The following is a 20,212-nucleotide window of genomic DNA, read 5'->3' on the forward strand; positions in this document are numbered from 1 at the left end:
TTTTCAGACACCGTTGGATTCGCGGGGAAAATCTCTTTCCGTAGTGGTGCTGGATGAAGGAATAGTGTAAAGTTTTCTATGAAAAACATCGCAAAAATCAAATCTATTTTAGCGTAAAAATTCAAGGTCATTTTTAAGGTCAATAACGCTGTAACTCCTTCATTTTTTCGAATTTCGATCATTTTCCAGCATTCCGCAGTTCGAAATTCGAAAACGATTCGAACAATAAACAAAATTACGTGAAATTTCACATTTTATTTTTTTGCATTTTTTTAGCAAAGGCTACCCCCTTATGAAATTTTTCAATTTTTGATGCGAAAAAATTTTTCGAGTTGAGTATACAGTATTGTAGATTATTGCAAAAAAATCGGATTAGTGCAAGTCCCATGTTTTTTCTTCAAAAAACAAGCTCAAAGTCGTATAATTAATATTGGAAAAATGGTAAAAAAAATCGAGGTGAGTTTGAAATTGCTGTAACATTGTTAGTTTTGCGAATTTCAAAATTCTGAGGACACCGTTGGATTCGTCAGGAAAATCCCTTTCTGTAATGGTGCTGGACGAAGCAATACTCATTCCTATTTCCTTGAAAACTTTAGAGTATTGCTTCAAAATCGCATAATTAATATCCAAAAAATTCAAAAAAACCAACGTGAGTTTGTAATTGCTGTAACTTCCTTAGTTTTGCAAACATCACAATTTTTCAGACACCGTTGGATTCGTGGGGAAAATCTCTTTCCGTAGTGGTGCTGGATGAAGGAATAGTGTAAAGTTTTCTATGAAAAACATCGCAAAAATCAAATCTATTTTAGCGTAAAAATTCAAGGTAATTTTTAAGGTCAATAACGCTGTAACTCCTTCATTTTTTCGAATTTCGATCATTTTCCAGCATTCCGCAGTTCGAAATTCGAAAACGATTCGAACAATAAACAAAATTACGTGAAATTTCACATTTTATTTTTTTTTGCATTTTTTTAGCAAAGGCTACCCCCTTATGAAATTTTTCAATTTTTGATGCGAAAAAATTTTTCGAGTTGAGTATACAGTATTGTAGATTATTGCAAAAAAATCGGATTAGTGCAAGTCCCATGTTTTTTCTTCAAAAAACAAGCTCAAAATCGTATAATTAATATTGGAAAAATGGTAAAAAAAATCGAGGTGAGTTTGAAATTGCTGTAACATTGTTAGTTTTGCGAATTTCAAAATTCTGAGGACACCGTTGGATTCGTCAGGAAAATCCCTTTCTGTAATGGTGCTGGACGAAGCAATACTCATTCCTATTTCCTTGAAAACTTTAGAGTATTGCTTCAAAATCGCATAATTAATATCCAAAAAATTCAAAAAAACCAACGTGAGTTTGTAATTGCTGTAACTTCCTTAGTTTTGCAAACATCACAATTTTTCAGACACCGTTGGATTCGCGGGGAAAATCTCTTTCCGTAGTGGTGCTGGATGAAGGAATAGTGTAAAGTTTTCTATGAAAAACATCGCAAAAATCAAATCTATTTTAGCGTAAAAATTCAAGGTCATTTTTAAGGTCAATAACGCTGTAACTCCTTCATTTTTTCGAATTTCGATCATTTTCCAGCATTCCGCAGTTCGAAATTCGAAAACGATTCGAACAATAAACAAAATTACGTGAAATTTCACATTTTATTTTTTTTGCATTTTTTTAGCAAAGGCTACCCCCTTATGAAATTTTTCAATTTTTGATGCGAAAAAATTTTTCGAGTTGAGTATACAGTATTGTAGATTATTGCAAAAAAATCGGATTAGTGCAAGTCCCATGTTTTTTCTTCAAAAAACAAGCTCAAAATCGTATAATTAATATTGGAAAAATGGTAAAAAAAATCGAGGTGAGTTTGAAATTGCTGTAACATTGTTAGTTTTGCGAATTTCAAAATTCTGAGGACACCGTTGGATTCGTCAGGAAAATCCCTTTCTGTAATGGTGCTGGACGAAGCAATACTCATTCCTATTTCCTTGAAAACTTTAGAGTATTGCTTCAAAATCGCATAATTAATATCCAAAAAATTCAAAAAAACCAACGTGAGTTTGTAATTGCTGTAACTTCCTTAGTTTTGCAAACATCACAATTTTTCAGACACCGTTGGATTCGTGGGGAAAATCTCTTTCCGTAGTGGTGCTGGATGAAGGAATAGTGTAAAGTTTTCTATGAAAAACATCGCAAAAATCAAATCTATTTTAGCGTAAAAATTCAAGGTCATTTTTAAGGTCAATAACGCTGTAACTCCTTCATTTTTTCGAATTTTGATCATTTTCCAGCATTCCGCAGTTCGAAATTCGAAAACGATTCGAACAATAAACAAAATTACGTGAAATTTCACATTTTATTTTTTTTGCATTTTTTTAGCAAAGGCTACCCCCTTATGAAATTTTTCAATTTTTGATGCGAAAAAATTTTTCGAGTTGAGTATACAGTATTGTAGATTATTGCAAAAAAATCGGATTAGTGCAAGTCCCATGTTTTTTCTTCAAAAAACAAGCTCAAAATCGTATAATTAATATTGGAAAAATGGTAAAAAAATCGAGGTGAGTTTGAAATTGCTGTAACATTGTTAGTTTTGCGAATTTCAAAATTCTGAGGACACCGTTGGATTCGTCAGGAAAATCCCTTTCTGTAATGGTGCTGGACGAAGCAATACTCATTCCTATTTCCTTGAAAACTTTAGAGTATTGCTTCAAAATCGCATAATTAATATCCAAAAAATTCAAAAAAACCAACGTGAGTTTGTAATTGCTGTAACTTCCTTAGTTTTGCAAACATCACAATTTTTCAGACACCGTTGGATTCGTGGGGAAAATCTCTTTCCGTAGTGGTGCTGGATGAAGGAATAGTGTAAAGTTTTCTATGAAAAACATCGCAAAAATCAAATCTATTTTAGCGTAAAAATTCAAGGTCATTTTTAAGGTCAATAACGCTGTAACTCCTTCATTTTTTCGAATTTCGATCATTTTCCAGCATTCCGCAGTTCGAAATTCGAAAACGATTCGAACAATAAACAAAATTACGTGAAATTTCACATTTTATTTTTTTTGCATTTTTTTAGCAAGGGCTACCCCCTTATGAAATTTTTCAATTTTTGATGCGAAAAAATTTTTCGAGTTGAGTATACAGTATTGTAGATTATTGCAAAAAAATCGGATTAGTGCAAGTCCCATTGGACAAATTTGAATTTGTCCCTTTAATTTAAGTACAATCTATCGTAGAATAAGTCGAAGTATATGAAGTCAAATTGTGAATTGTAAATGAATTTGTAGCACGTAAGAAAATATCTATTAGCACTAAGTGTATATATTGTGAATTTCTAATCTTAAGCCATTTTTAGTACTTAAGCTCATCTGCAATTCTTTTACTAATGAACTGCCCACTTCTTCTACAACCGCAGCAAGGTGAGCAACACATCTCTACTCTTTCTCTCATAATAAAACTAGTGTCTCTATATCCATACCCGAACTTTACCATTGCGTTATTTTTTTTCTAACTCTTTTTCATTGGGTTTACCTTCTCGTCATCTAACTTATTATTCCTCGCTCTATGAGGAATAATAAGACTAGTTCATCGCATATTATTACAGTGCACACAGCATCGACTGAGGGAATTCCGCCAGTGACGTCACCGCCTCTCTTTTCTCAAAGCAACAGCCGCTCTAACCCCGCTTCACGTCTAACTGGAAAACCCCCACTCCTGTCCATGGTCCTTCGAAACCGTTCACTGAGTTAACCATCAATTGAGGTAAATCCCATCTGCAGTGTCTAGCATACGTAGATGTGTGTCATCGTTTCGGTAAGTGAAACCACATAAGTTGTCTAAGAAGTCAAGTCAAACAAAACAAAAAGACATAAAAAGGCAGCATACATTACATACACACTCAAAAAAAAAAAAAAAAGAGAAAGAAAAAAGGAGATAGTGCCACACACAAAATTTACAGAAGGTCAAAATCGCATGTGAAAATTAAAAAACGCATTTTTAAATGCGGAGTGAAACAGGGGAAATTCTACGTAAAATCCCTTAAAAAAGAGATAAAATTTGTTATACTGCGGAGATTATCAGCTCGTCTCTATTTCTCTCAAAAAGTGTGTATGTAAATGCCTATGTCTATATACATAAAAAGATAGAATCGTCAATTGTGAGAGGAAAGTGCTAAAAGTGCAAAGAAGTGTTGTTTCTGTCTGTCCTCATGTGTTGGACACGGTGAAAAGTGCTGAAAATAACGTTATTCAAAACATATTTTTACCCGTCTCTGAAAATTGCTTAAAAGTAGTGTTATTTTGTTCGTAGCCATAAATCCCGTTAAAGTCAAATGAAAGTCGTTTAAAGTCTACATAACGGATTATGATTACAAGGAAAAGTACATAATTTATACCAAAAACATAAGATTCGGTAATACATAGGCGGTTCTATATACAACATAAAGTTCAACGATCGTTTCGTACAGTGTATAAGGGAACAGAGATTAATGTTAGCTCTCTCATTAGATTGGTATTGAGAAGAGAACAAATAACTAAACTGCAACAGGAAAGGCCAATGCCAACCACGAATGAAGAGCAAAGGAAAAGAAGAAGCACTCAGACAGACAGACACACACTTACAAGAAGAAGAATTTATTACATTTAAATAGATTTGAAGCTAAATGGAAATGAAATAATTAAAAGGAAAACAAAGGGCAAAATTTAAAAGAAGTGTAAAAAAAATAATATCGCACTTATTGAAACACTAATTCTAAATCACAGCACTATAGTTTTTATTGCACGGCTCCCTCACAAAAAAAACGTACATTATTGCACGATTCTATCTCCATTTACATTTCAAGTATAATCACCATCATCCACCTGCGACAAACGTAAACAAAAAAAAAAAACAACCACGAACCTATCAAAGCAACTGGGTTACGAAAAAAAGAGAAAATTAAACTGAAGACATAAAGCGTAAATAAACAAAGTGAAAAAAACATAAACGCCATTCTCCGCTTAAGCTTTGTTATTGGCAAGTATGAGTGTATGTTTGTTCAAGGGGTCTCGTCCGTGCTGCTTACTCCCTACGCATTGACTCTGTCGCTGCTCAACAGGCAGAGCCCACGCGTTCAGCCACCTGATACACACACGTACATATGTAGGCAGGTTGGTTCGCTCTCACTAGAAGTGGTCATATGAGGATCAAAACAAACCACCAAATACGCGGTGTTGCCAGACTAGGGGGTTGGTAATATGTTGTGGGAGTCATGTTTTTCTGAAAAAATTTCCGTGCTTATGTAAGTTGACGGAAAACCAACCCGTCCATAGAAATAGAATAGAAGTTTGGGAGTAGAAGAACAGTGGTGTTCATATAACGCCAGCAGACATACACTCGAAAAAAAAAGATAAAAAATAAATAAATAAATGTTGGATAAATACAGCGGCAGTGCATTCGTGGAGATTTACCTTTCAATTCATATGTAATCTGAATTGATAAGCAGGAATAGTTTACATACTAACAGAGTCAATATATATATTAACTAACCCTTTTCATTACAAATCATATACGTATTGTTTACCTGATTTTCAGCCTTTGTGTGAACTTGTTTAACAAGTTAAAAATTTTTTTATGAATTAAACAGAGATATTTGAAGAAATTTTTGGGGTTATAAAGGCGTATGTGTTTTTACAATTTTTGGAAATTGATTTACACATATGATCAAGAAACCAACTCCAAGTAAATTTCAACAACTACCATCTGCAGGTGTTGTGAATTATTGAATACCCTAATTGCCCAAGTCTCTTAATGCACTTTCCTATACAGTAGGGGTTGCTCTATTGGACCGCGTTTCACAAGTTTGGTGCATTCAATAGAAATTTAATTTTCAGACACCACTTGTCCATCCTATTACGCTCATGTCGGAGATTTCAGTCCCTCACTGTGAATTATGTGGGTTGACTCTGAAATCTGGCCTTTGGTATTGTCGCTTTGAGTCTAAGACTACCCTTTAGACGCCCGCAAAGATTCTGAATTTTTAATTATGTATATTTGGCATATGATGCAAGACCCGCTACTTTAATTATTCAGAATATTGTCACCTCTCTTGTTAGCGGAACAATTTTGACTATTCATCGGAGCTTTACGCTTGCACTCAATTCAATCGCAAATCAAAATTGTTTCTATCTCCCTGTGTTTCCAGAGGCAAACGAAATTTCTTACGACTTTTTACCAAATAATTCTGCTACGCTAGATTTGTTTTCAGACCGGAATTGAAAACTCTTTACTCTTCGCTAACTCACCCACTTTCTCATCGTACACTGTGTTGTACGCTTACTCGCTCTCTTTTCCCTCGTTCACTTTATTTTACGAAATTAATACATGATGAACTTGGAAAACGCAACGACAGACTTGGCGTCACAGCCTTCAGTATCTAATCCTTTATCGAATTCCGCTTCCGCAATCAAAACTTCGTCGAGCCATGACAAGTTTCTTTTCGATTGTGACCATTTGATCAACTTTTGCACTCAGTTTGAACAGAGTGACATTCAGGATCAAACTGATTCGGTATTGGAAGTGAAATTGGAAGATCTCGAGAATCGGTGGCAACGACTGCAGGCTACCTATGAAGGTCTCATGCTAGCTCCAAGGAATGTCAATACCAAAGACTTCCGGGAGAATGCTAGAATTAATTTCAATGCAAGCTCCGAGGCCTATTACACGGCGAGGTCCCAAATCCTAGATATTCTAAGAATGTCAGGTGGAAATTCTCGCCAAAACGCGAGACATAGCCTTATTCCCGCTTACATTCCCCAGCCTTCGGTTAACCACTCTTCTCAAGATGTTGCTAACAGTTACATCAAAGTCCCGCCATGTGATACAGAGGTATTTAAAGGAGGTTACGAAGAATGGCCGTCATTCCGTGACATGTTCACGGCGGTTTACGTCAACCATCCGAAATTGACAAGAGCTCAGAAATTGTATCATTTGCGGAACAAGACTAGGGGTGCGGCCGGCGCCATAGTCAAAAGATACACTCTTTGCGACGAAAACTTCGAGCTCGCTTGGAGTGCTCTAAAGGCTCGCTATGAGAACAAGCGAGTCTTAGTAGATAATCAGTTAAAGATTCTCTTCAACATTCCTTCAGCTTCTGTGGAGAACAGTGAGGCAATTCACAAAATTCAATCCACCGTGAATGATTGTCTCTGCACTCTCAAGACTCTTGACGTCAATGTAGAAAGCTGGGATCCCATACTGCTATACTTGGTTTCGACCAAGTTGCCAGATGAAACGCTGGCTCTGTGGGAACAATCCCTCAGATCTCATCGCGATCTTCCTACCTGGAATCAGCTCGATGAATTTCTCATCAACAGGTATGAAATCGTGGAACGGCTCTCGAGCATAAAAGCCACAAAGACCAGAAGTTCGCTCCCGTCTCAAAGCAGTGGTAAGATTCAAACTTATCACTCGCAAGAAAAGCTAAGCTCTTCTTGCCCCCTGTGCAGTTCCGACCACACAATAAGGAGTTGTGGACAGTTTCGGAAATATACTGCACAACAACGCATAGATTTTGCATACAAACACAAATTGTGCATAAACTGTCTCTCCTCATCTCATCTCAGGACAAATTGCAAGAGCGTGAACACTTGCATCATTTGTCATAAGCCACACCACTCTCTGCTTCATCTAAGAGGTAAGCCAGAAGAAAAAACTGAGAATAATACAACCCATTCTGGTCACGAGGATGAAAAGGGTCAAATAAAATCTTCTGGCATAAATTCAAGAAACACGTCTCATAATGAAGCTCCCTCAACTTCAGCCGCAAGGCGATCCTCACAGGTTCAGGCCAATTTTTCGGCCAACAACGACATGATTTTGTTACGAACAGCTCTAGTTCGTGTTGAACATCAAGGGGAGTTATTTACGCTAAGAGCTCTTATTGATCCCGGGTCTCAACGGACCTTTATAACACAGAGAATTCAGAAGCGCTTGCAAATTCCCACTTCTAAAGCGCATTTTGAGATTTTTGGAATTGGCGAACAGACTCAGACGTCGAATAAAGAATGCCAACTAGTCATTGTTGCGGAGAAATACGATGTCCGCTTTTCAGTCTCGGCAATAGTATTGCCTAAAATGACAAAATGGCTTCCGTCCGTATCGTTCGAAATCTCAAATCCCTCAGAGTTGGAGGAGCTAGATCTGGCCGATCCAAATTTCAATAAATCCGCTCAAATAGACCTGATTTTAGGCAATGATTCGGAACGATTCATAAATATTGAAGGTATCAGGAAGAATATATGTGGCGATACCTCAGCATACAATACAGTTTTTGGCTGGGTATTGAGCGGTCCAATGCAAACTGAGAGAATTTTCTCATTTTCCACAAACGTGGTTGAATCCGAAGATGTGAAAATAAGCGAACTTCTAAGAAAATTCTGGGAGCAAGAAGAGGTACCTATGGCTCCCTCTCTTTGCAAAGAAGATCAGTTTTGTGAAGAGTTCTACTGTAAAACTACGTCCAGATCCCCGGATGGTAGATACGTCGTGAGACTGCCTTTCAAAGCAGAATTCTCCGACGCCCTATTTCTTGGCTCATCCCGTTTTCTAGCGCTAGCTCAGTACAATCGGATGGAGACAAAGCTCTCTGATGATCCCGAGCTAAACACCGAGTACAATTCAGTGTTAAACGAATATATTTCTCTCGAACATGCTCAGGAGACCTCGTCTCAGGAGATTAACTGCGGTGGAAAATACAATTCCTTTTATCTCCCTCACCACGCAGTTGTCCGACCAGAGCACAAGTCCACGAAAGTGAGAGTCGTGTTCAACGCATCTCGCAAGAGCAAATCGGGTTACTCTCTGAACGATGTCCTCCACACTGGGCCTACACTACAAACCGATTTGACATCTGTGATCCTCAGCTGCCGTAGATACCGATATGTGTTCTGTGGGGACATTCAAAAGATGTATAGGCAGATATGGCTACATCCTATCGATAGAGCATATCAGCGAATACTTTTCAGACCGGATCCTAAGGGACCGGTGAGAGATTTTGAACTGAAAACAGTTACCTTCGGCCTGAATTGCGCACCGTTTTTGGCGATTCGCACCCTCTTACAACTTGCCTCTGACTCTGAGAACGAATTTCCCAATGTCGCGAAAGCATTGAGGAAAGAGACATATGTCGATGACATTTTGTCCGGCGGCTTCTCTATAGAGGAGACCATTCGGGCGCAAGAGGACTTGAGATCAGTTCTTAAGCAAGCGGGGTTTTCTCTCGTCAAGTTGACTGCGAACGATCCACAGTTGCTCGCGCATCTCCCACCGGAGAGTCTGTATGACTCTGATTTCCTACGCTTCGATGAATCAAGCACTACCAAGACACTTGGTATCAGATGGAACGCGCTCACTGATTCGTTTAGTTATACCCTCGGCCCTTTACCGACAGACCAGCCCATGAGCAAACGCAAGGTCCTCTCTGCCGTCGCGCAATTGTTTGACCCTGCAGGATGGGTTGCCCCTGTAGTGATCAGGTCGAAGATACTGATACAGCAACTTTGGCTAGAAGGGCTAGATTGGGATGACGAACTCGGCTCAGAGACCCTGCTGAAGTGGAATTCTCTAGTGAATGATTTGAATCACATCGGGGCGATTTCCATACCTAGATGGCTACAGTATCATCCCTCTGATACCGTGGAGCTTCACGGGTTCTCTGACGCGTCTCAAGCAGCAATGTGCGCATGCTTGTACATTCGGTGTCAAACCTCCAACTCGGTTGTTTTCTCGAATTTGCTCGTCGCAAAGAGCAAAGTAGCCCCACTGAAGCCTGTGTGCCTGCCACGTCTAGAGCTCAACGGAGCGTACCTCCTCGCAAAGCTTGTCAATTTTGTATTATGCACTTTCGATCTAGACATTAGTGGCATAACTCTCTGGACGGACTCATCCATTGTCCTTGGTTGGTTAACAAAACCACCATGGACATGGGAAACGTACGTGGCAAATCGGACGTCCAGAATTCATGACCTTCTTCCAGGGGGGACATGGCGGCATGTCCCTACTCATGACAATCCAGCGGACCTCGGCACAAGAGGTTGTAGGCCGCAGGACCTCACCTGTAACTCATTGTGGTTTCATGGCCCGAATTGGCTGACGAACCCACCGTCAGAATGGCCGAACAGGAACCCTTTGGTTTCCCCGGAAATAGGGAAGCGCCTGGATATCCAGGTTATACATGAGACAGTAGAAGATTCAGACCTCTTGCACAGATTCTCTTCGTACCCGCGAGCACTGAGGGTAGTCTCCTACATATTCAGATTCTACCATAACTGCCTTGGTAGATCTAGAGGTGACACAAGAAACTCCTCTCCCATTCTTACCCAAGATGAGGTAAGGCACACCAAATCCCGTTTAATAAGGTTAGCCCAGATGAAATGGTACCCTGAGGAATACAAGCAGGTTAGTAGGGCTGAGGAATTGTCCAACAAAAGTTCACTACAATGTCTGAACCCCTTCTTAGATCGGGACAAAGTCCTACGCGTTAATGGCCGACTCGCGGCCTGTTCTTTACCCTACAACGAACGATTTCCCATCATACTGCCGGGGAACTCTCGCCTTTGCCATTTATATTTGCTCCATTTGCACGAGTTTCTCGCCCACGGTGAGTGCATTCTCATGTGTCGTATGATTCAAACAGAGTTTTACGTCTCACGACTCAAGCCGAGAGTGAAGAACATCATTCATAAATGCAAGACTTGCATCATTTTTAAGAAGAGACCGTGCGTCCAAATAATGGCTCCGCTCCCCCCTGACAGATGCACTATTACACCAGCATTTCACGTGACTGGTATAGATTTTGCAGGACCTTTTGAAATTAAGGTTTCATCCCTGCGCCGATCCCCTCTCCTGAAAGGCTATGTGAGCATTTTCGTGTGCTTCGCTACCAAGGCCGTACATTTAGAGCCATGTGCCGAGCTCTCCACAGCAGCATTTGAAGCCGCATTCTCTCGTTTCCTTGGGAGGCGAGGCCTACCTAGAAAGGTAGTGTCTGATAATGGGAGAAATTTCGTAGGGGCCAGTCGCAAAATGCTTAGAGAATTTAGAAGTTTTATTCAGGTGGCGGCAAGCGACATTGCGGAAAAATATGCTACACAGGGTTTCGAGTGGCAGTTCATACCCCCTCATGCTCCACATATGGGTGGCCTTTGGGAGTCGGCTGTTAAATCTTTCAAGCACCATTTCAAAAGAGTAGCTGGGGCTCATTTGTTTACCTTCGAGCAGTTTTCGACCGTCCTTGCTCGAATTGAAGGAGTTCTAAACTCACGGCCCATCTCCGCTATCTCTGAGGATCCTAATGATCTCACAGCCCTAACACCCGGACACTTTTTGAAAGGTGCTCCAATCATGGCATTTCCCGAGCCTAGTGCTGATGACATTTCCCTGGTGAATAGGTGGTTGAAGCTTAAGGCAATCCATCACCAGTTTGCTATACGATGGAAGGAAGAATATCTGAGGACGCTACAGAAGCGATATAAATGGAAAACCGCTTCACCCAACATAAGGGTCGGCGATCTTGTGGTCGTAATGGATGATCTACTACCGCCTAGCGAATGGCGATTAGGAAGAGTGGCCAAGACTCACAATGGTTCGGACAAGAACATTAGGGTAGCCGACGTAAGAATTGCATCGGGAGTCATTACGCGACCGATTGTTAAATTATGCCACTTACCTTTGCTCAACCAACCCCAATAGAAATCCTAGTATAATACTATCTCGATGCATCATTGTGTTTGCTAAACCATCTTATCACTCATCTTATCTCGTTCTCATAGGCTCTGTGTCACTTGTTGATTGCATTACCAAATCATTAACATCTGTCTTCTTTCAGGTCAAATATGAATGCCCAAGATTTATACAAGTGCATGCTTTGCAAAAAACGTCATGCCCTCAGGTTCTGCCCACAATTTATACTGATGACTGTAGAAGACAGGAGAGCCGCCGTTCGACAACACCGTTACTGTCGAAATTGTCTGGCAAAAAGCCATTCTGTAGTAGAGTGTCAGTCGACGGATACGTGCCGAAAATGTGGGTTTCAGCATCATACAATGCTGCACCCACGAAAACTTGTACTGAAGTCAAAAAGCTCCAACGCCGCCTCCAAGTCGCACTCATCTAACCAACCAACTTCATCTCGGCCCCAAAGAAATCCAGCAGCACAGTCCAATGCCACAGCCAAATCACGCCTTGGCCAACGTCAGCACTCAGCTTCGGCTGGCCAACAACAACAACAACAAAGGCGAGCCAAAAGGCACAATAAACCAAAGGGTCAAAGAAGCCACCAACAACAACCACCCAAGCACCAACGAAAATTGAAGACCCAAAAGTCCAACAAAGAGCGCCCACTAACTCCACAACCCAACTACTTAATTTTATCTGAAGCCATCAAGTCGTTGGCAACAGTGTTATGCGCTTCACCAAATCTTGCGCAAGCGCAAGGCCGGCGCCATGGACAAATTTGAATTTGTCCCTTTAATTTAAGTACAATCTATCGTAGAATAAGTCGAAGTATATGAAGTCAAATTGTGAATTGTAAATGAATTTGTAGCACGTAAGAAAATATCTATTAGCACTAAGTGTATATATTGTGAATTTCTAATCTTAAGCCATTTTTAGTACTTAAGCTCATCTGCAATTCTTTTACTAATGAACTGCCCACTTCTTCTACAACCGCAGCAAGGTGAGCAACACATCTCTACTCTTTCTCTCATAATAAAACTAGTGTCTCTATATCCATACCCGAACTTTACCATTGCGTTATTTTTTTTCTAACTCTTTTTCATTGGGTTTACCTTCTCGTCATCTAACTTATTATTCCTCGCTCTATGAGGAATAATAAGACTAGTTCATCCCATATTATTACAGTGCACACAGCATCGACTGAGGGAATTCCGCCAGTGACGTCACCGCCTCTCTTTTCTCAAAGCAACAGCCGCTCTAACCCCGCTTCACGTCTAACTGGAAAACCCCCACACCTGTCTGAAAAATTGTGATGTTTGCAAAACTAAGGAAGTTACAGCAATTACAAACTCACGTTGGTTTTTTTGAATTTTTTGGATATTAATTATGCGATTTTGAAGCAATACTCTAAAGTTTTCAAGGAAATAGGAATGAGTATTGCTTCGTCCAGCACCATTACAGAAAGGGATTTTCCTGACGAATCCAACGGTGTCCTCAGAATTTTGAAATTCGCAAAACTAACAATGTTACAGCAATTTCAAACTCACCTCGATTTTTTTTACCATTTTTCCAATATTAATTATACGATTTTGAGCTTGTTTTTTGAAGAAAAAACATGGGACTTGCACTAATCCGATTTTTTTGCAATAATCTACAATACTGTATACTCAACTCGAAAAATTTTTTCGCATCAAAAATTGAAAAATTTCATAAGGGGGTAGCCTTTGCTAAAAAAATGCAAAAAAAATAAAATGTGAAATTTCACGTAATTTTGTTTATTGTTCGAATCGTTTTCGAATTTCGAACTGCGGAATGCTGGAAAATGATCGAAATTCGAAAAAATGAAGGAGTTACAGCGTTATTGACCTTAAAAATGACCTTGAATTTTTACGCTAAAATAGATTTGATTTTTGCGATGTTTTTCATAGAAAACTTTACACTATTCCTTCATCCAGCACCACTACGGAAAGAGATTTTCCCCACGAATCCAACGGTGTTTTTTTTACCATTTTTCGCAAAACATCGCAAAAATCAAATCTATTTTAGCGTAAAAATTCAAGGTCATTTTTAAGGTCAATAACGCTGTAACTCCTTAATTTTTTCGAATTTCGATCATTTTCCAGCATTCCGCAGTTCGAAATTCGAAAACGATTCGAACAATAAACAAAATTACGTGAAATTTCACATTTTATTTTTTTTGCATTTTTTTAGCAAAGGCTACCCCCTTATGAAATTTTTCAATTTTTGATGCGAAAAAATTTTTCGAGTTGAGTATACAGTATTGTAGATTATTGCAAAAAAATCGGATTAGTGCAAGTCCCATGTTTTTTCTTCAAAAAACAAGCTCAAAATCGTATAATTAATATTGGAAAAATGGTAAAAAAAATCGAGGTGAGTTTGAAATTGCTGTAACATTGTTAGTTTTGCGAATTTCAAAATTCTGAGGACACCGTTGGATTCGTCAGGAAAATCCCTTTCTGTAATGGTGCTGGACGAAGCAATACTCATTCCTATTTCCTTGAAAACTTTAGAGTATTGCTTCAAAATCGCATAATTAATATCCAAAAAATTCAAAAAAACCAACGTGAGTTTGTAATTGCTGTAACTTCCTTAGTTTTGCAAACATCACAATTTTTCAGACACCGTTGGATTCGTGGGGAAAATCTCTTTCCGTAGTGGTGCTGGATGAAGGAATAGTGTAAAGTTTTCTATGAAAAACATCGCAAAAATCAAATCTATTTTAGCGTAAAAATTCAAGGTCATTTTTAAGGTCAATAACGCTGTAACTCCTTCATTTTTTCGAATTTCGATCATTTTCCAGCATTCCGCAGTTCGAAATTCGAAAACAATTCGAACAATAAACAAAATTACGTGAAATTTCACATTTTATTTTTTTTTGCATTTTTTTAGCAAAGGCTACCCCCTTATGAAATTTTTCAATTTTTGATGCGAAAAAATTTTTCGAGTTGAGTATACAGTATTGTAGATTATTGCAAAAAAATCGGATTAGTGCAAGTCCCATGTTTTTTCTTCAAAAAACAAGCTCAAAATCGTATAATTAATATTGGAAAAATGGTAAAAAAAATCGAGGTGAGATTGAAATTGCTGTAACATTGTTAGTTTTGCGAATTTCAAAATTCTGAGGACACCGTTGGATTCGTCAGGAAAATCCCTTTCTGTAATGGTGCTGGACGAAGCAATACTCATTCCTATTTCCTTGACAACTTTAGAGTATTGCTTCAAAATCGCATAATTAATATCCAAAAAATTCAAAAAAACCAACGTGAGTTTGCAATTGCTGTAACTTCCTTAGTTTTGCAAACATCACAATTTTTCAGACACCGTTGGATTCGTGGGGAAAATCTCTTTCCGTAGTGGTGCTGGATGAAAGAATAGTGTAAAGTTTTCTATGAAAAACATCGCAAAAATCAAATCTATTTTAGCGTAAAAATTCAAGGTCATTTTTAAGGTCAATAACGCTGTAACTCCTTCATTTTTTCGAATTTCGATCATTTTCCAGCATTCCGCAGTTCGAAATTCGAAAACGATTCGAACAATAAACAAAATTACGTGAAATTTCACATTTTATTTTTTTTTGCATTTTTTTAGCAAAGGCTACCCCCTTATGAAATTTTTCAATTTTTGATGCGAAAAAATTTTTCGAGTTGAGTATACAGTATTGTAGATTATTGCAAAAAAATCGGATTAGTGCAATTTTTGATGCGAAAAAATTTTTCGAGTTGAGTATACAGTATTGTAGATTATTGCAAAAAAATCGGATTAGTGCAAGTCCCATGTGTTTTCTTCAAAAAACAAGCTCAAAATCGTATAATTAATATTGGAAAAATGGTAAAAAAAATCGAGGTGAGTTTGAAATTGCTGTAACATTGTTAGTTTTGCGAATTTCAAAATTCTGAGGACACCGTTGGATTCGTCAGGAAAATCCCTTTCTGTAATGGTGCTGGACGAAGCAATACTCATTCCTATTTCCTTGAAAACTTTAGAGTATTGCTTCAAAATCGCATAATTAATATCCAAAAAATTCAAAAAAACCAACGTGAGTTTGCAATTGCTGTAACTTCCTTAGTTTTGCAAACATCACAATTTTTCAGACACCGTTCGATTCGTGGGGAAAATCTCTTTCCGTAGTGGTGCTGGATGAAGGAATAGTGTAAAGTTTTCTATGAAAAACATCGCAAAAATCAAATCTATTTTAGCGTAAAAATTCAAGGTCATTTTTAAGGTCAATAACGCTGTAACTCCTTCATTTTTTCGAATTTCGATCATTTTCCAGCATTCCGCAGTTCGAAATTCGAAAACAATTCGAACAATAAACAAAATTACGTGAAATTTCACATTTTATTTTTTTTGCATTTTTTTAGCAAAGGCTACCCCCTTATGAAATTTTTCAATTTTTGATGCGAAAAAATTTTTCGAGTTGAGTATACAGTATTGTAGATTATTGCAAAAAAATCGGATTAGTGCAAGTCCCATGTTTTTTCTTCAAAAAACAAGCTCAAAATCGTATAATTAATATTGGAAAAATGGTAAAAAAAATCGAGGTGAGTTTGAAATTGCTGTAACATTGTTAGTTTTGCGAATTTCAAAATTCTGAGGACACCGTTGGATTCGTCAGGAAAATCCCTTTCTGTAATGGTGCTGGACGAAGCAATACTCATTCCTATTTCCTTGAAAACTTTAGAGTATTGCTTCAAAATCGCATAATTAATATCCAAAAAATTCAAAAAAACCAACGTGAGTTTGTAATTGCTGTAACTTCCTTAGTTTTGCAAACATCACAATTTTTCAGACACCGTTGGATTCGTGGGGAAAATCTCTTTCCGTAGTGGTGCTGGATGAAGGAATAGTGTAAAGTTTTCTATGAAAAACATCGCAAAAATCAAATCTATTTTAGCGTAAAAATTCAAGGTCATTTTTAAGGTCAATAACGCTGTAACTCCTTCATTTTTTCGAATTTCGATCATTTTCCAGCATTCCGCAGTTCGAAATTCGAAAACAATTCGAACAATAAACAAAATTACGTGAAATTTCACATTTTATTTTTTTTGCATTTTTTTAGCAAAGGCTACCCCCTTATGAAATTTTTCAATTTTTGATGCGAAAAAATTTTTCGAGTTGAGTATACAGTATTGTAGATTATTGCAAAAAAATCGGATTAGTGCAAGTCCCATGTTTTTTCTTCAAAAAACAAGCTCAAAATCGTATAATTAATATTGGAAAAATGGTAAAAAAAATCGAGGTGAGTTTGAAATTGCTGTAACATTGTTAGTTTTGCGAATTTCAAAATTCTGAGGACACCGTTGGATTCGTCAGGAAAATCCCTTTCTGTAATGGTGCTGGACGAAGCAATACTCATTCCTATTTCCTTGAAAACTTTAGAGTATTGCTTCAAAATCGCATAATTAATATCCAAAAAATTCAAAAAAACCAACGTGAGTTTGTAATTGCTGTAACTTCCTTAGTTTTGCAAACATCACAATTTTTCAGACACCGTTGGATTCGCGGGGAAAATCTCTTTCCGTAGTGGTGCTGGATGAAGGAATAGTGTAAAGTTTTCTATGAAAAACATCGCAAAAATCAAATCTATTTTAGCGTAAAAATTCAAGGTCATTTTTAAGGTCAATAACGCTGTAACTCTTTCATTTTTTCGAATTTCGATCATTTTCCAGCATTCCGCAGTTCGAAATTCGAAAACGATTCGAACAATAAACAAAATTACGTGAAATTTCACATTTTATTTTTTTTTGCATTTTTTTAGCAAAGGCTACCCCCTTATGAAATTTTTCAATTTTTGATGCGAAAAAATTTTTCGAGTTGAGTATACAGTATTGTAGATTATTGCAAAAAAATCGGATTAGTGCAAGTCCCATGTTTTTTCTTCAAAAAACAAGCTCAAAATCGTATAATTAATATTGGAAAAATGGTAAAAAAAATCGAGGTGAGTTTGAAATTGCTGTAACATTGTTAGTTTTGCGAATTTCAAAATTCTGAGGACACCGTTGGATTCGTCAGGAAAATCCCTTTCTGTAATGGTGCTGGACGAAGCAATACTCATTCCTATTTCCTTGAAAACTTTAGAGTATTGCTTCAAAATCGCATAATTAATATCCAAAAAATTCAAAAAAACCAACGTGAGGTTGCAATTGCTGTAACTTCCTTAGTTTTGCAAACATCACAATTTTTCAGACACCGTTGGATTCGTGGGGAAAATCTCTTTCCGTAGTGGTGCTGGATGAAGGAATAGTGTAAAGTTTTCTATGAAAAACATCGCAAAAATCAAATCTATTTTAGCGTAAAAATTCAAGGTCATTTTTAAGGTCAATAACGCTGTAACTCCTTCATTTTTTCGAATTTCGATCATTTTCCAGCATTCCGCAGTTCGAAATTCGAAAACGATTCGAACAATAAACAAAATTACGTGAAATTTCACATTTTATTTTTTTTGCATTTTTTTAGCAAAGGCTACCCCCTTATGAAATTTTTCAATTTTTGATGCGAAAAAATTTTTCGAGTTGAGTATACAGTATTGTAGATTATTGCAAAAAAATCGGATTAGTGCAAGTCCCATGTTTTTTCTTCAAAAAACAAGCTCAAAATCGTATAATTAATATTGGAAAAATGGTAAAAAAAATCGAGGTGAGTTTGAAATTGCTGTAACATTGTTAGTTTTGCGAATTTCAAAATTCTGAGGACACCGTTGGATTCGTCAGGAAAATCCCTTTCTGTAATGGTGCTGGACGAAGCAATACTCATTCCTATTTCCTTGAAAACTTTAGAGTATTGCTTCAAAATCGCATAATTAATATCCAAAAAATTCAAAAAAACCAACGTGAGTTTGTAATTGCTGTAACTTCCTTAGTTTTGCAAACATCACAATTTTTCAGACACCGTTGGATTCGTGGGGAAAATCTCTTTCCGTAGTGGTGCTGGATGAAGGAATAGTGTAAAGTTTTCTATGAAAAACATCGCAAAAATCAAATCTATTTTAGCGTAAAAATTCAAGGTCATTTTTAAGGTCAATAACGCTGTAACTCCTTCATTTTTTCGAATTTCGATCATTTTCCAGCATTCCGCAGTTCGAAATTCGAAAACAATTCGAACAATAAACAAAATTACGTGAAATTTCACATTTTATTTTTTTTGCATTTTTTTAGCAAAGGCTACCCCCTTATGAAATTTTTCAATTTTTGATGCGAAAAAATTTTTCGAGTTGAGTATACAGTATTGTAGATTATTGCAAAAAAATCGGATTAGTGCAAGTCCCATGTTTTTTCTTCAAAAAACAAGCTCAAAATCGTATAATTAATATTGGAAAAATGGTAAAAAAAATCGAGGTGAGTTTGAAATTGCTGTAACATTGTTAGTTTTGCGAATTTCAAAATTCTGAGGACACCGTTGGATTCGTCAGGAAAATCCCTTTCTGTAATGGTGCTGGACGAAGCAATACTCATTCCTATTTCCTTGAAAACTTTAGAGTATTGCTTCAAAATCGCATAATTAATATCCAAAAAATTCAAAAAAACCAACGTGAGTTTGTAATTGCTGTAACTTCCTTAGTTTTGCAAACATCACAATTTTTCAGACACCGTTGGATTCGCGGGGAAAATCTCTTTCCGTAGTGGTGCTGGATGAAGGAATAGTGTAAAGTTTTCTATGAAAAACATCGCAAAAATCAAATCTATTTTAGCGTAAAAATTCAAGGTCATTTTTAAGGTCAATAACGCTGTAACTCTTTCATTTTTTCGAATTTCGATCATTTTCCAGCATTCCGCAGTTCGAAATTCGAAAACGATTCGAACAATAAACAAAATTACGTGAAATTTCACATTTTATTTTTTTTTGCATTTTTTTAGCAAAGGCTACCCCCTTATGAAATTTTTCAATTTTTGATGCGAAAAAATTTTTCGAGTTGAGTATACAGTATTGTAGATTATTGCAAAAAAATCGGATTAGTGCAAGTCCCATGTTTTTTCTTCAAAAAACAAGCTCAAAATCGTATAATTAATATTGGAAAAATGGTAAAAAAAATCGAGGTGAGTTTGAAATTGCTGTAACATTGTTAGTTTTGCGAATTTCAAAATTCTGAGGACACCGTTGGATTCGTCAGGAAAATCCCTTTCTGTAATGGTGCTGGACGAAGCAATACTCATTCCTATTTCCTTGAAAACTTTAGAGTATTGCTTCAAAATCGCATAATTAATATCCAAAAAATTCAAAAAAACCAACGTGAGTTTGTAATTGCTGTAACTTCCTTAGTTTTGCAAACATCACAATTTTTCAGACACCGTTGGATTCGTGGGGAAAATCTCTTTCCGTAGTGGTGCTGGATGAAGGAATAGTGTAAAGTTTTCTATGAAAAACATCGCAAAAATCAAATCTATTTTAGCGTAAAAATTCAAGGTCATTTTTAAGGTCAATAACGCTGTAACTCCTTCATTTTTTCGAATTTCGATCATTTTCCAGCATTCCGCAGTTCGAAATTCGAAA

The 20,212-nt window shown here is 37.1% G+C and overlaps 1 protein-coding gene across 2 annotated transcripts; it reads left to right on the plus strand.

Annotated features, from left to right (window-relative positions):
- The first annotated feature begins 3,188 nt into the window (after positions 1-3,188).
- Positions 3,189-12,768, plus strand: LOC131997315 (uncharacterized). 2 transcript variants are annotated; one of them, XM_059368084.1, is made up of 2 exons: positions 3,189-3,411; positions 11,856-12,768. In XM_059368084.1, the coding sequence occupies exon 2, from the start codon at positions 11,863-11,865 to the stop codon at positions 12,484-12,486; it is 624 nt and encodes a 207-aa protein (XP_059224067.1). In that variant the 5' UTR covers positions 3,189-3,411; positions 11,856-11,862; the 3' UTR covers positions 12,487-12,768. The 2 variants fall into 2 exon arrangements, with proteins under 2 accessions (XP_059224067.1, XP_059224066.1); XM_059368083.1 differs by lacking the exon at positions 3,189-3,411 and adding an exon at positions 3,607-3,805.
- Positions 12,769-20,212: the final 7,444 nt, after the last annotated feature.

This window comes from Stomoxys calcitrans, chromosome 4, assembly GCF_963082655.1.
Source record: "Stomoxys calcitrans chromosome 4, idStoCalc2.1, whole genome shotgun sequence".
Taxonomy (NCBI): Eukaryota; Metazoa; Arthropoda; class Insecta; order Diptera; family Muscidae; genus Stomoxys; species Stomoxys calcitrans.

What these genes read in the sequence shown, in the direction of transcription:
- LOC131997315 (XM_059368084.1), top strand. Translation starts at nt 11,863, where the DNA reads ATGAATGCCCAAGATTTATACAAGTGCATGCTTTGCAAAAAACGTCAT.